The following is a 19,774-nucleotide window of genomic DNA, read 5'->3' on the forward strand; positions in this document are numbered from 1 at the left end:
CCTTTGCAGATGGAATTATGATGAGTATGTCGTATGTCGCTGTCCAGGCAAAATTACCCTCATAGCACACTGCGTGGCATATGCCTGTCTTCTTTAGCCCAAACGGAGCAGAACATTACGTAGGACGTTACCCCCCCCCCCCCCCCATTTTATTTTTCCATTTGTGTGTGTAGTGATAAAAGGGAGATAAATCTATTTGGGGCAAACTGGATCTAGACCCCCAATTAAACACAATTACAATCATAGGCGTACGGGGAAATTTTTGACTGGAGGGCGCTGGTGGTTGGTGCCCAAAAAATGTAGTTAGGTTCTTAGTATGTTACATAATAATAATAAATTCGCTGTTAAATTGGACACATTCAAGAACACAATATTTTTTTATACAACTTTTACAAAGTACAATTGTGTGCCCAAATTTTCCCAGCATTTGGTGCCCAAAATGGGGGGGGGGGGGGCGGCCGCCCCCCCAGCCTAGCTCGTACGCCTATGATTACAATGTGCACGTATGCAATTCTTTCAATTATTAGTCTTCTCACAATCCCATTTCTTCCTTGTTAATTTTTTTGTCTAGAATCGAAAATGAGGATTCGAATTGACACTTTTTGGTAGGTTTTGGTAAATATTCATGGTTTAGAGGCAGAAGGGAGAGAGCAAAATTGGGTTTAACATCCATTCGAAACAAACTAGGTCATTTCGGGACTAACATATGGTTCTTTTTTTATTTCATTAATTCGCTTGCGCGTAGGACTTTAATCGGAGGACCTGGAGAAAACCCACAAGGTTGGATAGGCGATCCTACTCCTCATCACATATAACTGGGGAATCGAAACCAGTAACCACACCAGTTGACTCAATGACAGGCCTTACTATGCAACACACACGTGCTAACAGAGGTGAAAGGATAGCAGAGTAAAAAATTTGATTATGGCGTATGTAGAACTTAGGGTGGATAGTTAGATTATAAACTTCACATTTGTGTACCGCATCTCAAAATTCTATTGGTAGTTGTTGCTAGTCTGTATTGAAAAGCTTTCAGCCCAACAAAAATTTAGGAAAAATTAGAGCTGGCCAAAAGTGACCAGAATTAACATAACAATAGCATTAAAGGGGAAATTAATGGTGATGTCTGCCTCCAATTGTTTGTTGTTTTTTTTTAATTTAAGCAAAATATGTTGGTCATATTCAACACAAAATTCTATAACAAATAACTTATGAAAATATTTATTGTAGTATACAGTAATTTATATAAAATAAAATAATATAATCAATCCATGTTGTATATATAAAAAATCAGTTCTTCTTGGCCCTTTAAGTGTATATATTTTGAAAGTTAAAAGAGAACTCCAACTGTTTCAGAATTTTTATATTCCTTTATTATCTGGTAATAAAATAGTTAAGACAATGTTGAACAAAAACTGCAATTCATGGGTCTCTTTAATTAATAATCTTGCTTTGGGGTTATGAGAGAAAGTATCAATCATTGTAAACAAAGAAACCATCACTGGGCATCAGCAAGTGCTAATGGTAACAAAATCCTTCGATTGAAACAATTGATTTGATTCAGATTCCCCCTGAACGTCATATCTGGCATATTAATTTGTCCATTAAAGACAAATCTATTTGCATTTTTGACTATCTATTGTTGAAAATATTTTAATAATAGATAATTAATAATAGAAAAGATAAATTTACAATGACTTCTGTTATCTTTTGATAATTACAACTAAATATAAATCATTTGCAACAAGCCAACAGTAAGGCTGATGTCCCCCACCGAAATCCCGAAATAATAGATGACACATATTAATTAATTGCATGTTTATCTTTTTCAAAAGTATCCAGCAATCAAACTTTCATCACACACTCTCTATCAGACAGAATCAAAGAATCAAAGAAATTGCTTAGCTCTGCTTAGATTCAGCGGGAAATGTTAATCATTGCACTCAGTCAAGACATTCACCTAATGAACATCAACATCAAGTTTAAACATTCTACCTCATTTAAAGTTACAATTTCATATTTTCTAAGAAAGTAAAAACATAATTATTTCTATGTCTTTTGCTCAATAGGTTGTCAACTCACTATTATACGATCATAGGTTATCCTTCTCAACCTCACACTTAAAAATCTTCACACCGGAAATAATAACACAATTACCTCCCTTGTTTTCCTATTCCCCACCACGGAATAGCTATCTTTAAACGTTTGAATTTAAGTTGAAAATGATATTTTTGCCAATTAGTCAACTGGCAATAGTGAATTATAGGATTATTCTTTAACAAGGTAGGACTGTTTATAGATACCATCTATTTTAAGGCTTTATTTTAATACTTTTTAAAAAAGCAGAGTTGTTATGTTCCAAAGTCTTGACTAATCAAAGGCATTCATCTTATGAACGCCTACACCAAGTATGAACATTCTACCGCAATCACAAGGAGAGCTATTGTGTTTCAAAGTCTCAACCAATCAAATTGCTTATCGCTCTGCTTACCCTTAGCAGAAAATGTTCATTATCGAACTTAGTCAACTTTACACCAAGTTTCATCACTCTGACTTATCAGAACTTGTGTCCCAAAGCATCAACCAAACAAATTGCTTATCTCTGCTTACCCTAAGCAGAAAATGCCCATCTTCAAACTCCATCAAGGCATCGACCTTGATGGCATATCTTTACTGGTTAACACATCTATGGAGAACTACCCACACAAACACTCTCATGGCATTATCTATATCACACACTCCTGCTTCTACATGGTAATATTAGTCATATAGATGTCACTGGGCATTACGTAAGATTAGATAAAGAGCTGACAGTTCTTGCTATAATAATTAAAAAAATAGATAATGAAAACAGAATATTCTGATAACTTCTGTCAAATTGCTTCACTCTTAACCAAGATATTAGTGATTCAAGATTAGGCTAGCCTCGATCATCATTACTACCGCTGGTACAATGATAAACAGAGTCTTGATTATCCATTTTTACGATAAATCATCCGTCACAGAATGTATTCAGATCCACTAAATATCGCAGGCTAACGATGGTATTGAGAGTTGATTATGGTTTGGGTAAGTTAACTAATGTCTAATTAATAATTTAGATAACATTTGAGGCCTAAAGAAAGACCTGTACTAGGCAGATCTTGCATAATGTATGTTTAACTTTAAATATTGATAGGATGGAGGTATAAATCTAAAACATTCTGGTGCTCCTAATCATAAGCTAAGCATTACAATAAGAACAGATGCAGATGATACCCAATAAATGATAAAAATGAAGATGATTCTTATTCAGTCTACTTCTTCACTCATTCCCTCTTCATATCTCTTTGTGATGTTTATTATATCATCTGAAATAACAAAATACATTACAATTTTCAATTTAAGTAAATTGTCCACGCAACCTATTTTTCAAACTAATCCATAAATTTGTTGCATTCACTTCACAACTTAAAATATAATTACAGTAATGGAGAATAGGCCAAGAAAACAATGCGTAGAAATGTATGAATGATGCAGTCGGTTGGAGTTGGGGTTGGGGCCCCGGGGAGAAATGGGATTAAACTCAAACTAGGTCAGTTCTTACTTCATATCCCATACAAGTGTAGAATCGAAACCACACAACTTGGCTCATTGGCAAACCTTATGACCTAAAGTACACATGTTGATGTGGTTACTAGTTGATAATTCCTATCCATTATAAATTTGATATAAGAAAGTCACCTGCTAGAATACTTGCAGATCTTCGTAATACATTATCATTATCTCTGTACTCATCATATCTTATCTTACCAGCTAAAAATACACGATCACTGGAATTATATACAACAGAATAATTACTTATTGCATCTTTATATTTGATCTATGATCAATATTATAAAATCAAAATACATAAACGATTGTTGTTTATATTTTACAGCAATCTTCTGCGACAATCTCGAAGTAGATTGTTTTTGGAGATTTGCTGCAAAATTACGTTCAAAAACTGAGTCCTTTGTTTTAAATCTAATATCAAAGGAGTCTGTAAATTATGGCGGTATATTAAATTCAAAATTCTATCATGCTATGTCTAACTCCTAACTTCTATTCATGTAATTTCTAATCTAAGACAATGTATAATTTTATCTTTTTTATTTCTTTCTCATAGATAGGGCTTCTAATCTAGAAATTTTTATTCTATTTCATATTGTTATTTCTATTAATGTAAAGAAAACATTTCTTTGCAATGACGCTTTACATGTTTTACCAATCAGCTGAAGCTGACAAAAAACAACTGATTAAGAATAGTGGAATAAACATCGAACAAGTTTAGAATTTTGATAATTTGACCTAGCAACCATCATTAAAACATCGTTTGGTGTCGCTGCTGCATGCATCGATCCGCGCAATTACGGAGAACGCTAGATCATTGATATAAGCGGCTCATGCATTCAGAGTTCTTTGGTTGACCAATTTGAACAAAGCAGCCTTCCAAATTATCAACTATTTCCAACCAGCAGTTGCAAGTCAAAATATGCCCACATTTTGCAAGAAATGGATAGAACAAGCTAAAAACAAAATAGATCTTCCATATAATCCGGGCCATAATCCAGAAAGTTATGGTCTGAAATGTGCAAATATCGAAAGGGACTGAAATCTTTGGGATATAAGGATATATTTTAAGTTTCATCAAAATCGGATAAGAATTGTGACCTCTAGAGGGTCCACAACCTTTGTATCACATACTTTTACACACTTTGCACACTAAGAGGGTTTCGATTTCCACCTTCATTATGGTGGAATAGTGATATATTTAAACGTTTTTTAAAATCGGATAAAAAATTGTGACCTCTAGAGAATCCATAAACTAAAAAGCATGATTTTTCGTACAATCAGGGGCAGTAATCCAGGAAGTTACGGTCTGATATGCGCAAATAACTAAAGGGTATGACATATTTTTACACTATTTGCATACAAGGAGTCGCCATTTTGTCAGGTAATTGGAACTCAACCATCATTAGGGTGTAACGGTGATAAATTTAAATGTTTTTTAAACTTGTGAGTCATTTGTGACCTTTAGAGGGTCCACAAGCTAAAAACATGATTTATCATACAATCAGGAGCCATAATCCAGGAAGTTACAGTTCCATATGCGCAAATATCAAAAGGAACCACGCTCTTTGGATAATAAACATACATTTCAAGTTTCATCAAAATCGGATAAAAATTGTGATTTCTATATAGTGTCCACACTACATACTTTTACACTATTTGCATTCAAGGAGCAGCCATTTTGTCAAGCAGTTTCGGTCAGATTTTTACAAAATTTGAATTCAACCTTCGTTCATGTGTAATGGTGATATATTTAAACGTTTTTTATAATTGAATACATATTGTGACTTCTATAGCGGGTCCACAAGCTAAAAAGATCTTTGTGATATAAACATAAATTTGTATCAAAATCAATATACCATATTTTTACATTTGCCAACGAGGGGCAACCATTTTGTCCGAACTCAACCATCATCAGGGTTCAACGGTGATATATTCACAATTTTTATCCGATTTCAATGAAACTTGAAATATAGGTTTATCACCCTAAGATCTCGGTTCCTTTCGATATTGGCATCTATCGGACCGTAACTTCATGGATTATGGCCCCTGATTGCACGAAAAATCACATTTTTGGCTTGTGAACACTGTAGAGGTCACAAGCGAAAAATCACGTTTTTGGCTTGTGAACACTGTAGAGGTCACAATTTTTATCCGATTTTGTTGAAACTTGAAATGTAAGTTTATAACCCAAAGATCTCGGTTCCTTTCGATATTCGCGCATATCGGACAGTAACTTCCTGAATTATGGCCCCTGATTGTACATAAAAACGCGTTTTTGGGCTTGTGGACCCTATAGATGTCATAATTTTTATCCGATTTAAAAAACCGTATTATTATATCACCGATAAACCCTAAGGACGGTCGAGTTCGAATTTCATGAAAATCGGCCCAAAACTGACAGACAAAATGGCCGCCATTCGTTCTCAAATAGCGTAAAAATATGGTATATCAAGGTTGTGGACCCTATAGAGGTCACAATTTTTATCCGATTTTGTTGAAACTTGAAATGTAAGTTTATAACACAAAGTTCTCGGTTCCTTTCGATATTCACACATATCGGTCCGTAACTTCATGAATTATGGCCCATGATTGTATGCAAAAATGCATTTTTTGGCTTGTGGACCTGATAGAGGTCTAAATTTTTATTCGATTTAAAAAAACGTGTTAATATATCACCGTTACACCCTAAGGACGGCTGAGTTCGAATTTTGGCCCAAAACTGACAGACAAAATGGCCGCCCTTCGTTCTCAAATAGCGTAAAAATATGGTATATCAAGGTTGTGGCTCTATAGAGGTCACAATTTTTATCCGATTTTGTTGATACTTGAAATTTTAGTTTATAACACAAAGATCTCGGTTCCTTTCGATATTCGCGCACATCAGACTGTAACTTCATGAATTATGGCCCCTTTATGGTTTGACAAATCGCGTTTTTAGCTTGTGGACCATATAGAGGTCATAATTTTTATCCGATTTAAAAAAAAGTTTTATTATATCACCATTTAACCCTAATGACGGTTGAGTTCGAATTTCGTGAAAATCGGCCCAAAACTGACAGACAAAATGGCCGCCGTTCGTTCTCAAATAGCGTAAAAATATGGTATATCAAGGTTGTGGACCCTATAGAGGTCACAATTTTTATCCGATTTTGTTGAAACTTGAAATGTAAGTTTATAACCCAAAGATCTTGGTTCCTGTCGATATTTGCGCATATCGAATTGTAATTTCCTGAATTATGGCCCTTGATTGTAGGAAAAATCACTTTCGTTTAGCTGGTTTTCTATCCATCTCTCGAAAATGTGGGCATATACTGCCTGGCAGCCGCTGGTTTTATATCGGATAAAAATTGTGACCTCTAGAGGGACCACAAGCTAAAAACGTTATTTTCCGTACAATTAGGGCCCATAATTCAGGAAGTTATGATCTGATATGTGCGAATATCGAAAGGAACCAATATCTCTTGGTTATAAACATGCACTTTAAGTTTTATCAAAATCAGATGAAAATTGTGACCTCTAAGTGTCCACAAGCAAAACACATGATTTTTCGTACAATCAGGGGCCATAATCCATGAAGTTATGGTCCGATACATGCCAATATCGAAAGGAACCAAGATCTTTGGGAGATAGACCTATATTTCATCAAAATCGGATCAAAATTGTGAGCTCTAGAGGGTCCACAACCTTGATATACCAGATGTTTACACATTATAAACATTTCAATGTGGGCATATCAAAATCATTATCTGAACCGACAGTGGTCCTCACCCATTATTATTATAACATTATTAGCTAGACATCTACCGTGTACATTCAAATCTTACCCTTTCTTTAAATTAACAGCAATTTTATCACGTAAATTAGGTTGAAAAACACTAATTCTGTGCCAATCTACATGGCTCACTCTTTCACCTGTAAAAAATTAAGCAAAATATTTGAATTTTTTAAATCTGAACCTTGTAAATTGAACCTTTAACTAAGACATTTCATAAATAACCTGTAAAGACAAAACTCCCAATAATATCAAAACCCCAATGTATTACCGGTATATCAGAATGGGGAGAAATAGATCTAAAACCTTGGCCTGTATTTTTGTAAAATGGATGCTATTAGATTGTAGTTTGTTAAGATCACATAAATCACAATGTTCTTTACAAATCTGTGTAAAAAATTCGAGTTTATATGATCTAACTTTTCTTTTTATCTTCTATTAATTCATTTGGATACAGCCCGTTCTCAGTGAATGCACCTAAAACAGTGGAACATTCTTCCAGAAGGCATTAAATCATTTCAAACAATTTCAGGTTTCAACTGAAATATTACCCCCATCTTTTTGAGTAATGTTATCAGGATCTAACTCTGCGATTTGAGTACAGCTGGTGCTATATAAATGTACATATTATTATCATTATGAGGAATATTAAGCCAAATGTAGGCTACTATATGCAGTCAAGGTATCAGGTATTTACATGTAAGTTATACATGTGTATTGACAACAGCCTAATTCCCCCATAGTTAGAAATGCTATAAACTCTGTTTTGATTAACTTACCTGACTGTTTAGTATAAACATCATTGGTTGCTACAGAAAGTACAACAACAGATCTTTGATCAGAACCTCTTAGTTCAGCATCTCGACCTAGTCTACCTATTATCTGAACTCGGTTTAAACCTAAAGAATACAGCAAATAATTAAGTAAATCACATAAGAAGATGACATAATACAACCATGGTTTCCATTGATCTAAAATAATGGTAAAGAACAAACCAATTCTTACTTTTTTCATATTTGTTTCCGGTTTCCTCTTCCATACCAGTAGTTGAAAATGATCTTCTCCATTGCACAATAGATCTGCCTGTGCTTATCACCTACAAAAATAAACACACAATTGTTGTATACCACACCACCTTTACAGCTTTGTATTGCTTTAAAAAAGTAAGATAAAACAAGAGAGCTATATTTACATTAAAAAAATAAAAAGAGACTACAAAAATTCAACATAAAAAGAGCATAGGAATTATCACTTTCAACAAGAAAAGACATTCAATTAATTTTACATAATATAAATTTCATATAATAATACTCTACAAGAAAATATTAACAATTTTACATAATGTCATTGTCAATAATGTATCATACATGTTTTTATAATAAGAAAACATTATCTATTTCATAAATATCATTTTTAACAAGACAATATTAAAGATTCATTATGTAAGATATAAAGATCAAGAATCATAATACTGAAAAAAATTGATACCGGTAAGAGAAGGCAAACCTAGGATACACTCACAACAGGGATCAAACCACAACGGCAATCCCGATGTGACCAGCCAGCAATAGCTTGAAACATGACAAGCTGTAGACCATGCACCCCAAGTCCTCGGGTATTAAAATGACCGCCATTACTTTAAATGTAGGCCTAGGCTATATACGTGTTTTTGCAGATTTCTTCTTTTTAACGTCCCCTTCCATTGAGGTTGATATCGCAGACAAGATGTCTTATTTATATTATCTTTGCACGCGCGCAGGTTTTTTTCCTGTGGGAGGAAACCAGAGTAGGCCTAGGGCCTACCCAGAGTAAAGCCGCACACGCTCACATCAGGTATCAAAATGACGACTACAAACTAGAGGTGACCAGTTGGAACTCGAAAAGTGACACTCTAGACCACTTATAGCCTCCCCCTCCGAAAAAAAGTGCATATATGATATTGCCTCCCAGACAGTTGACTGATTGGTAGGCCCCTACCTGTATTTTATAGCCATTATTAGGGTGACCCACCATAAGTAACTATCTCCAAATATCTCGACAATTACACCACAATATTTATATATACACCAAGCCTTAAATCAGTTTCGCACATTTATAGTCACTAAATAAACGATCATGTTGTACTTAATAAGCTATAACCATTTAACCATCCATAAATAATACACTGAAAGATGGTTACAAGTATCGGCCATAACATTCAGGCACTTGTGAGTAAAAAATAGGTTACGTGCCCTTGTTTTGAAATTAGTCTCGCTTAACCAGTCTTCTGACCATTCTACGTTTGATTGACAGGCCGGGATAATCAAGACTACTTTTTTATGAAACATAACAGAAAGCTGGAACAAGAAATTGAATATAGAAACACGCACGTTTTAAGAACCTTGTACAAGTAAAATGAAACTACTGTTAGTATCATGTTCTTGCCTAATGCAAGTGTTTCAGAGATATTATTTGTACTAAACCAAAAGATGCCGCTCCCAACGGTACAGTTAATGATAAAGCAATTTAACCAGCGGCTGCCAGGCAGGATACGCCTACATTTTCGAGAGATGGATAGAGAACAAGCTAAAAAGAAAATGATTTTTCCTACAATCAAGGGCCACAATTGAGGAAATTACAATTCGATATGCGCAAACATCGAAAGGAACCGAGATCTTTGGGTTATAAACTTACATTTCAAGTTTCAAGAAAATCGGATAAAAACTGTGATCTCTATCCTTGATACATGTATACCATATTTTTTTGCTATTTGAGAACGAGGGGCGGCCATTTTGTCTGTCAGTTTTGGGACGATTTTCACGAAATTCGAACGCAGCTGTCCTTAGGGTGTAACAGCAATATACTAAAACGTTTGTTCTAAATCGGATAAAAATTATGACCTCTATAGGGTCCACAAGTTAAAATTGCGATTTTTCCTACAATCAAGGGCCATAATTCAGGAAATTACAATTCAATATGCGCAAATATCGAAAGGAACCGAGATCTTTGGCTTATAAACTTACATTTCAAGTTTCACGAAATTCGAACACAGCTGTCCTTAGGGTGATATACTAAAACAATTTTCTTAAATCGGATAAAAATTATGACCTCTATAGGGTCCACAAGCTAAAAACGTGATTTTTCGTACAATCAGGGGCCATAATTCAGGAAGTTACGGTCCGATATGTGCGAATATCGATAGGACGCAAGATCTTTAGGTTATAAACTTACATTTCATGTTTCAACCAAATCGGATTAAAATTGTGACCTCTATAGGGTCCACAACCTTGATATACCATATTTTTACGCTATTTGAGAACGAACGGCGACCATTTTGTCGGTCAGTTTTGGGCCCGTTTTCACGAAATTCGAACTCAGCTGTCCTTAGGGTGTAACGGTGACATAATAATACGATTTTTTAAATCGGATAAAAATTATGACCTCTATAGGGTCCACAAGCTAAAAACGCGATTTTTCATACAATTAGGGGCCATAATTCAGGAAGTTACTGTCCGATATGCGTGAATATCGAAAGGAACCGAGATCTTTAGGTTATAAACCTACATTTCAAGTTTCAACAAAATCGGATAAAAAATTGTGACCTCTATAGGGTCCACAAGCTAAAAACGTGATTTTTCGTACAAACAGGGGCCATAATCCATGAAGTTTCGATCCCATACATGCCAATATCGAAAGCAGCCGAGATCTGTTAGAGATAAACCTATATTTCAAGTTTCGTCAAAATCGGATAAGAATTGTGACCTGTAGAGTGTCCACAAACAAATTGTGGACGGACGGACGTCCCGACGGACAGTCGCGACGGCATAATACGTCCACATGAAAATGTGGGCGTATAAAAAATAAAACAAATGTAATTTCAAAAGCTGCTGTAAATTGTAATAACCAAAAAGCTAAATATTACTGAGCTTCAGAATCGTCAACAATAGATTTTTTACGGCTGTAATAGTTGATAGATGTGTAGAGAATTGCACGTGCGATGGCTATTTATAGTCTCATAGACTCTAGCGCTGAGTATTATCATACTGGGTCATAAGTAGTTCAGCTCTGAACGTAGGTCTTATTAAACTCAACCTCTACGTTCAGGGACTGTCCTATTGAATCCTTGTCGAAAATCTAATCGCTTCCCAGTCAATTTTACTGGGCAACTTTTTACTGCTAACCGGTCGCGTGTCAGTCCCTGTGAACGCCTGAACAATATAAATGAACATCTTAGGGAGAAAATAAGACCTTGCTTACCTGGCTAGAGTCAGTATGAGCGACACAACACGCTGTTAAAAAATACGTCTCCATCTTCTAACTGACATGGCGGACATCATTGAAAGGGTAAAGCACAAATTTAAGAACTCGGCCATATAAGATGAAACAAAATTTAGGTAAGCCTGGGAGAAAAAAAAATGAAATCTTTGAAAAGTTGAGAATCTTCAGTGATTTATTGCTTTGCCTAGCTAAATTACAATAATTTACAATCAAATTCTTTCAAAAATCCCATTTTTTTCGCACCAGGCTTACCTAAATTTCGTTTCATCTTATATGGCCGAGTTCTTAAATTTGTGCGTTACCCTTTCAATGATGTCCGCCAAGTCAGTTAGAAGACGGAGACGTATTTTTTAACAGCGTGTTGTGTCGCTCATACTGACTCTAGCCAGGTAAGCAAGGTCTTATTTTCTCCCTAAGATGTTCATTTATATATTGTTCAGGCGTTCACAGGGACTGACACGCGACCGGTTAGCAGTAAAAAGTTGCCCAGTAAAATTGACTGGGAAGCGATTAGATTTTCGACAAGGATTCAATAGGACAGTCCCTGAACGTAGAGGTCGAGTGTAAAATGAGACCTACGTTCAGAGCTGAACTAGGTCATAAGGGTCACCTGACCTAGGTGACAGTGAAGAGTTCAGTGCTGTCCTAGTTCTTTTTACTAACTGTCTCTGATTGGATGCTGTCACAGTGGACATCGTCGGATCAGAGATAGTTCCTAAGATAGTTCATTAATATATTTCTGTCCTGACTTCTTTCAACTTCATAAATAAATGATTTTTTTATATTCATGACTTCCGGTTCCGGTAAGGCGAAGACGCGCCAAATATGCTAGAGTGAAAAAAATTACAATTTTGCCTATAAATAACGTGGAATGTGTCAATAAGTAACTGTAAATGTTTTCTGAAGTTCCCATGGTACCAGGAAATTGTGTTTTGTGTTGAACACGTTTGTATTTTATGGGAAATAAGCCAAATTGATCCTAAGTGCGACAGTTTTTCTTTTCTCTGTACACAAAGATGGTGGACTCGGCCGCGCAATCACTAGCCACTGGGTGTAAGGAAACAAAAACCCTGTCGTCTGACACCAAAATTTCTTCGACAAACGAGCCAAAAAATGATGAGATTGATAGACCCTATAACTTAAGAAATATGAATTGTAAAATAAAATTCAATTTATGCCTCAAAAAACAGCTCCAAGCTACGTTCAGGGACAATTTAAGAATTGTTGAAACTGGCGGCGGACTACGCTTATTCATGAGCACTGGACATTACCATGAATTTAGAAGAGTCACGAACATGTACTACAAACGACATAAATTTGGAATTTCAGGATCTAGCTGATGCTAATAATGTTTCTTATACAACAGTAATTCGTGCATCTATCAATAAACGCTTAGCAAGCTGGCGATATACAGTTAATCTCTACCACACAACCCTGAGTGCACTGGTCAGCGGATCACGAGGAGATATTCTACAATGAGCATTTACCAGAAATCCTTGCACTAATGGACTCACAGCGAGTGGAAAATCTCAACAAAAATGTACAGGATTGTCTCATGTCTAACCCCCAAGTCACCACATTTAAAGTATCAGACACACATGATAACACACCAATTACAGTGCCTCAAAATTACAACCGGACTGTTGAAAATACACCAACAAGTTCAGTAGATGCAGGTCCTGAACAAGACATTGATCCAGAAACTGAGTTAGATACTTCATATCTACCCCCGTCGTCCACATTAGAAAAGACACCAACATTCATTATCCCTCAAGATTCTATTCCTAGAAAACTGAATTTATCAACTTCAAAACCAAAAATAATCTCCTCTAAACTTGTCAATAAATCAAGTACTGGTAAGACAAAATCTACAAGTACATGTAAGTGTAATTCCTCTGATGCTGAAATAACTAATCTTAATCTTACTATTAAAAACCTTGAAGCATCTGCACTCAAACTGAATGACCAACTAGCTATGCAGTGTGAAAAATACAAACTTTTGCAAACTGAAAATCAGTCGCTCACCCTACATGGTGCAAAAAGGGATATAGAAAATAAGGAGCTCTCAACCAAAATTATTTCCCTGACTGTAAAATGTAACAAAAGTAATGAGGAGAATAAACAACTCTCGTCTACTATTTCCCTGCTTCGCAAAGAGATGGATTGTCAAAATGCTAAAGTAACAGAACAGGATAAAATGCTAACCAGTCTCCAAGAACAATTACATCTCCTTGAAATGAGACTGCCACTTCATGAACCTGGCGTGTCCAACATCACATACACAAGCTCTGGTACAAGTACTGACCCTGTAACACTAAGCCAGACAAAAAGTCCTTCACCATCTACTGCTCCCACAGTACAGCAATCCACTGACAAAATGCAAACACGACAAGAGCGACTAGATGGCATTAGAGTTACCCAACCAAACAAAAATCTGATTTTCGGTTCCTCCTTGGTTAAAGGTCTAAATTCAAGGCGATTAGACAATGAAAATAACACTTCTGTGAGAACTCTATCTGGTGCAAACATTAAAGATATGTGTCATTATGTTGAGAGATGCCCATCATCCAGTAGAGTGGAAAACATTCTATACCTAATTGGTTCTAATAACGTGTCCTCACACATGGACCTGGTACAATGTGAGTGTGACCTCATCAACCTAATTAACATAACCAAACATAAATTTCCAAAGTCAAAAATACAATTTATCGAAATACTACCTCGAAACTATAAATCCTTCAATGTGAATGTGAAAGGTCTCAGGAGCATGATGGTAAATATATGTCAAAGACTGAACTGCAGTCTAATTAAGACACTCAACCTATTTGTGTATAACGACAGCTCAGTTAAACGGTACTTGTATGATGGCTCAACCCACCTCAATAACAAAGGTACGGCTACTCTTGCAAGAGTGATTAAACATGCTCTTAGTCTTAATCTACCCATATGGAATAATACTACAAACGGGTCGGAAGTTTCTAGGCTGCCAGCACCGTATCAAAACTTCCAGCTTCCTGATGTAAGGTGCCCCCCGCCCCTACTGTCACTCCCCATGCTCCCACTGCCTTTCCACTTCACAACACAACGTTTTTTTACCTAAGTTAAGATTTCAGCCCACAAGAAGTGATGATAAAATATACAGATAATGAATGGTACATGTATTTAATTAAATATTGTATGCTTAAATACACAATACCAACTTGTGATTGTTAGATAATTACATGTTACATTGTAAATCTATGACTTGTATTTATAAACTACTTATTAATGTGCCAAATATGTCTAAATTAATTAATTATAGTGCTATTTGTGTCTAATTTAATTGTAGTGCTACCCGTTTTGTGTCTATAAATAGTATAAACCAAATGCTTTAGACTATCATAGGAATTTGCCAATCCATGAAGTGCCTTACAATCTAAGTGCCTTACAATCAATTTGATCAAAAGTGCTTATTCACAGGTTTATTAGGAATATTTATATGTCAGATTGCTAAGCTGAGGTGTTAGCTTTTGGATTTTGGACTGGCCGTGGTCAGCGTTGCTGGAGTCGTTACGACAGAAAACAAAGTCTTAATTATCCATATATATGTACATTTAATTATTTTTCAAAAATGTATTCCAATCTGCTAAATATCATAGGCTAGCAATGGCATTGAAAGTTGATTATGGTCTTGTTGTGTTAATTAATGTCTGATTAATAATCTAGGTAATATTTTGAGCCTTAAGAAAGACCTGCAATAGGCAGATTTACCTCTTGTGTAAATGTGTACAGCAAAAACAGTGTAATAAGGATATGTAAATTAAATTATCTTATTGATGTAAACTAATTCTGTGCACGCTAATTGCTGGTGTATACTTGCACGTGTAATTTCATCTCTCTGATATCTGTCAATGTTTGTTTGTTGTTTTGGGGGTTTTTTTTGTTTTTTTTTTTATATATTTATTCCCATTGTTATTTATAGGTAATCATGTAACTTATGGTAATTTCATGGATTTACAATTTGGTTTTTGGAATAATTAATGGCCTTCCTGCGAAAGTTAACAATAGGAGTAATTTTAAGGATCTAAAAAATGTGACAAAGAGTTTAGATATTATTTGTTTTGTAGAAACTTGGACTAGTCAAGAACAATTTCAGTTGCAAATATTTAATAATATATTTGATGAATATACAGGTTTTGTTTATCATAGAGATGGGGATAGCTCCGACAGAACACTCCCAAAGGGTGGGTGTGCCATTTTCATTAGAAACAAACTTATAAGCGGTATTCAAATTCTCGACACAAAGGATGGTGATATTGTTTGGCTTAAAATTTAAAAAATCTGTTACACAACTACCGTTTGATCTCTATTTGGCAGTTATTTATATTCCTCCGAAAAATTCACCAGTTTGGCAAAAAAAAGACTACAACCCCTATAGTACTCTGGAGGAAGATATAATGAAATATAAAAATCTGAGACAGGTTATGATTGGGGGTGACTTTAATGCGCGCACCAACAACCTGGAGGATATTTTCATTCCGGATATAGAGAAGTCGGTTGATGTACCGTGTCCGCAAATAGGCGCTTCCGAGACCACTGCAGATATCATCAAAATTCGCAATAATAAAGACAAAACAATAAACAGCTGGGGCAGAGAACTTGTACAGTTGTGTCAGGTATCAGACATCTGTATCTTAAATGGTAGGTCACTAGTTGACATGCTTGGTGAGCTTACTTGCGTAAATTACAATGGGTGTAGTACTGTGAACTATGTCTTGACTAGTCTCTCTTTGTTTCCCCACATTGCCTCTTTTCGAGTTGCCCCATTAAGTTATCTTTCTGATCACAAGCTCTTAGTGTGTAAAATTCGTATCAATCTCCCAGTCTTCGTACATGCTACAATGCCTGTTAGGGCCCTGGATGCAAAAATTGATAGCACTAATAATAATAGTTCTAATCATAATAATATAAATGATAGCTCTAATAATAATGATAATAATATAAACTGTAGCACTATTGATAATAATATAAACTTTAGCACTAGTAATAATAATAATATAAATTTAGTCACCTCCCGACGAAAATCACCATTGAAATTTATATGGCAAGTAGATTCTGACCAAGCATTCCAGGTAGAACTACATAAGCCATGCGCTAAACTGGCTATCAATAATTTCTTGATGAAAGACTTTGATCCAAAACCCATCGGAACCCAGGAGGCTACAAATGAACTTACAAATATACTTATCAATGCCTCAAAACAATGTGTTAAACTTGTTAAATTAAAAAAATGTAATAAAAAGAATAAATGGTTTGACAGAGACTGCAATAGGTTGAGAAGAGATATGCTTATGGCTCTAGAACAATTAAATAATAATCCAAACAACTCCAAACTGCGGTCAATATATTATAAGAGAAAGAAAGATTATAAGAAAACAACTAAATACAAAATGCGACAGGCTAAAAATGCAATATTAGAAAAACTTGATGATCTTGATAGCAATAACCCGCGTGAATACTGGAAACTTGTCAATTCCCTTCTTAAAGACAAACCAGATGGGGGTGATAACATAACCATTAACGCGTGGGAAAATCATTTTACCACACTTTTCGAAAAAAAAACATGATCAGTCCAAACTCTCTGAAATATTTGAAAAAATTGAACAACTTAAGCAAGAGCCTATTAATACCAACCTGAATGAGCCTATCTCTGCAAATGAACTTCGAAAAGCTGTAAAAAAACTAAAAACAAAAAAAAAATCGAATGGGCCTGATATGATTCTCAATGAAATGTTAATATCTTCCTCCGAAATTATGATTGATCAGTTCCTAAAATTGTTCAATATAATTTTAATGACGGGTTGCTATCCAGCGTCCTGGATGGAATCATATATTGTTCCACTACACGAAAAGGGCAGTAAGGATGATTTAAATAACTATCGTGGCATTTCGCTGTCCAGTTGCTTCAGCAAGTGTTTTCTGTCTATTATCAATAATCGAATAACAAATTACCTTGAAGACAACAATTTACTTGACCCGGCACAGGGCAGGTTCCGTAAAAATCATCGGACAGTTGATAATATTTTCATACTCAAAACGATTATCAACATATTTAAGTGTAAGAAACAGAATTTGTTCATGGCTTTTGTGGACTTTAAAAAAGCCTTTGACTCTGTATGCAGAACAGGCCTCTTTTATAAATTACTAAAAACTAACATCAACGGACCGATTTTTGATTTAATTACATCCATGTACTCAAATACTTCTTATACTGTGAAAACTCCCAAGGGAATCTCCAATACAATAAACTCTTTCATGGGTGTGAAACAGGGATGTGTGTTAAGCCCTGTACTATTTAATATCTATATTAACGATTTACAGTTTTATATTAATAATGCGAACACAAATCCTCCCTCACTAGAATCTAATAATGTCTCCCACCTGCTGTTTGCGGATGACCTTATCATGCTCTCCACTACTGAAACTGGCTTACAAAGTAGTCTTGACCAACTTAATAAATTTTGCGGTGATTGGCAGATTGACCTTAACCCAACAAAATCAAAAATCATGATAATCCAAAATAATCAAAGGAAAATAAAGAACATATTTCATTTTGGCAATATTAATCTTGAAATAGTTAAATCATACGTTTATCTAGGGGTGTGCCATTCCAATAACTCTACGTTCAAAGTCTGCAATCACCAAACTTAATAGTAAGGCTAGACGTGCATGGTTTTGTTTGTGCAATAAAATTGGTACTACCGATTTTCTTCCTACTGATGTTCTGATCAAATTATACCAATCCGTTGTCAAGCAGATAGCTATATATGCATCCGATATCTGGGGATCTAGTTTGGTACACAGCAAAATTTTTGAAATTAATAAATGGGACCAAATTAATCATAATAAACTAACTATTAAAATCTGCAAATCAATACTAGCACAGCCATCAAGAACATCCAAAATTGGTTGTCTAGCAGAATTGGGTATTTTCCCAGCTAACCTTGACATATTTCAAAGAATGATCTCCTATTATAAACGCCTTACTAATTCTAGTATAGACAGTTTTCCTAAAAGTGTTCTTTTACGTTCTGCCTTCATTACCGATAGCAACCTCATTGCAAACAATAACATTAAATATTCTTGGACAGCATCCATAGCAAAATTATATGAATATTATGATCTCCCTCATAACCCCTCTCCCTCAGCAATGAAACTAAAACTTCAAACTAAATTCAACCATCATTTTGCAGAACTAACTAAATCAGGAACCAAACTGAGAACGTATGGTCTGTATAAAAACTTAATAAACCACCCCGCTGGTTACCTTCTGCAGGTTAAAAATAAAAATTCTAAATCCGCCTTTTCATCGCTTCGACTCCTTCACTCACACAAACTGGAAATAGAGAGAGGGCGATACAAAAATATTCCACCTGACCAAAGGTTATGCACCCAATGTTCTCTTTCTACCGTAGAAGATGAATTCCATTTTCTGTTCAGGTGTCCAAGATATGAAAACTTGCGCTTAAAATATATCTACCCTACTTTAATACAACCTTGTCAATTAACCTTTGCGCTTCTTTTTAATCCGCCAGATTTTCTTGCTAAAGCAGTAGCAATGTATACATACCATGCTTTTAAGGAAAGGGGGACATCTGCCTAGTCTATTTGATCATTATACATGTAAACTTTGAACATATTTTCATTTCATTGTTATACTTTCATTGTTATATTTTTTTTTCATTATATCATCCCAAAAGTATATGAATTTTCATTTCATTATATCATGTTATGCCAATATATTATTCCATGTAAAATATATATTTTTGTATACCTGATATTGATGTATGCGTATGTTTTGTATAATGTTCTTAATGGACGTAATATGCAAATAAAAAAGTTGAAGTTGAAGTTATTCAACATATTGCATTATTTTATAAGTTAGATCTAATTTATAACAGTTTTAAGTACAAATTAAACTTTCGTATGTTCTACATGCGCTCACCCTCCTGCTTATAAAATTATTCATTGTTTTAAATGACACCTTCGAATAAATGCTCAAATCTTAGATTTAAATTGACTTTTATAAAATTTGAACAACGTGGTAGACAAGCCCCAAAAGAGAACCGTTTCCTCTTTTTGGCGCATGCGCATTTTGCTATGTAAACAAGG

General features: G+C 35.0%; 1 protein-coding gene across 1 annotated transcript; it reads right to left on the reverse strand.

The window, feature by feature from the left end:
• Window positions 1–1,356: 1,356 nt before the first annotated feature.
• On the reverse strand, window positions 1,357–19,738 carry LOC126823735 (single-stranded DNA-binding protein, mitochondrial). Its single transcript, XM_050552705.2, has 7 exons — window positions 19,608–19,738; window positions 19,437–19,472; window positions 8,372–8,462; window positions 8,146–8,265; window positions 7,419–7,506; window positions 3,724–3,812; window positions 1,357–3,350 (listed from the first exon to the last, which is right to left on the reverse strand). Exons 1-7 carry the CDS (start codon window positions 19,629–19,631, stop codon window positions 3,292–3,294), a joined length of 507 nt encoding a protein of 168 aa, XP_050408662.1. The 5' UTR covers window positions 19,632–19,738; the 3' UTR covers window positions 1,357–3,291.
• Window positions 19,739–19,774: the final 36 nt, after the last annotated feature.

Source organism: Patella vulgata, chromosome 6, assembly GCF_932274485.2.
Source record: "Patella vulgata chromosome 6, xgPatVulg1.2, whole genome shotgun sequence".
Taxonomy (NCBI): Eukaryota; Metazoa; Mollusca; class Gastropoda; family Patellidae; genus Patella; species Patella vulgata.

Bases quoted from the DNA above. Each gene is read 5' to 3' on its own strand.
- LOC126823735 (XM_050552705.2), bottom strand. From the start codon at position 19,631: ATGAATAATTTTATAAGCAGGAGG. The intron at 8,463-19,436 runs GTATACAAAAAT...TTATTTTTGTAG, and splicing joins TACGCATACATCAATATCAG to GTGATAAGCACAGGCAGATC. The intron at 3,813-7,418 runs GTAAGATTTGAA...ATATAATTCCAG, and splicing joins GCTGTTAATTTAAAGAAAGG to TGATCGTGTATTTTTAGCTG.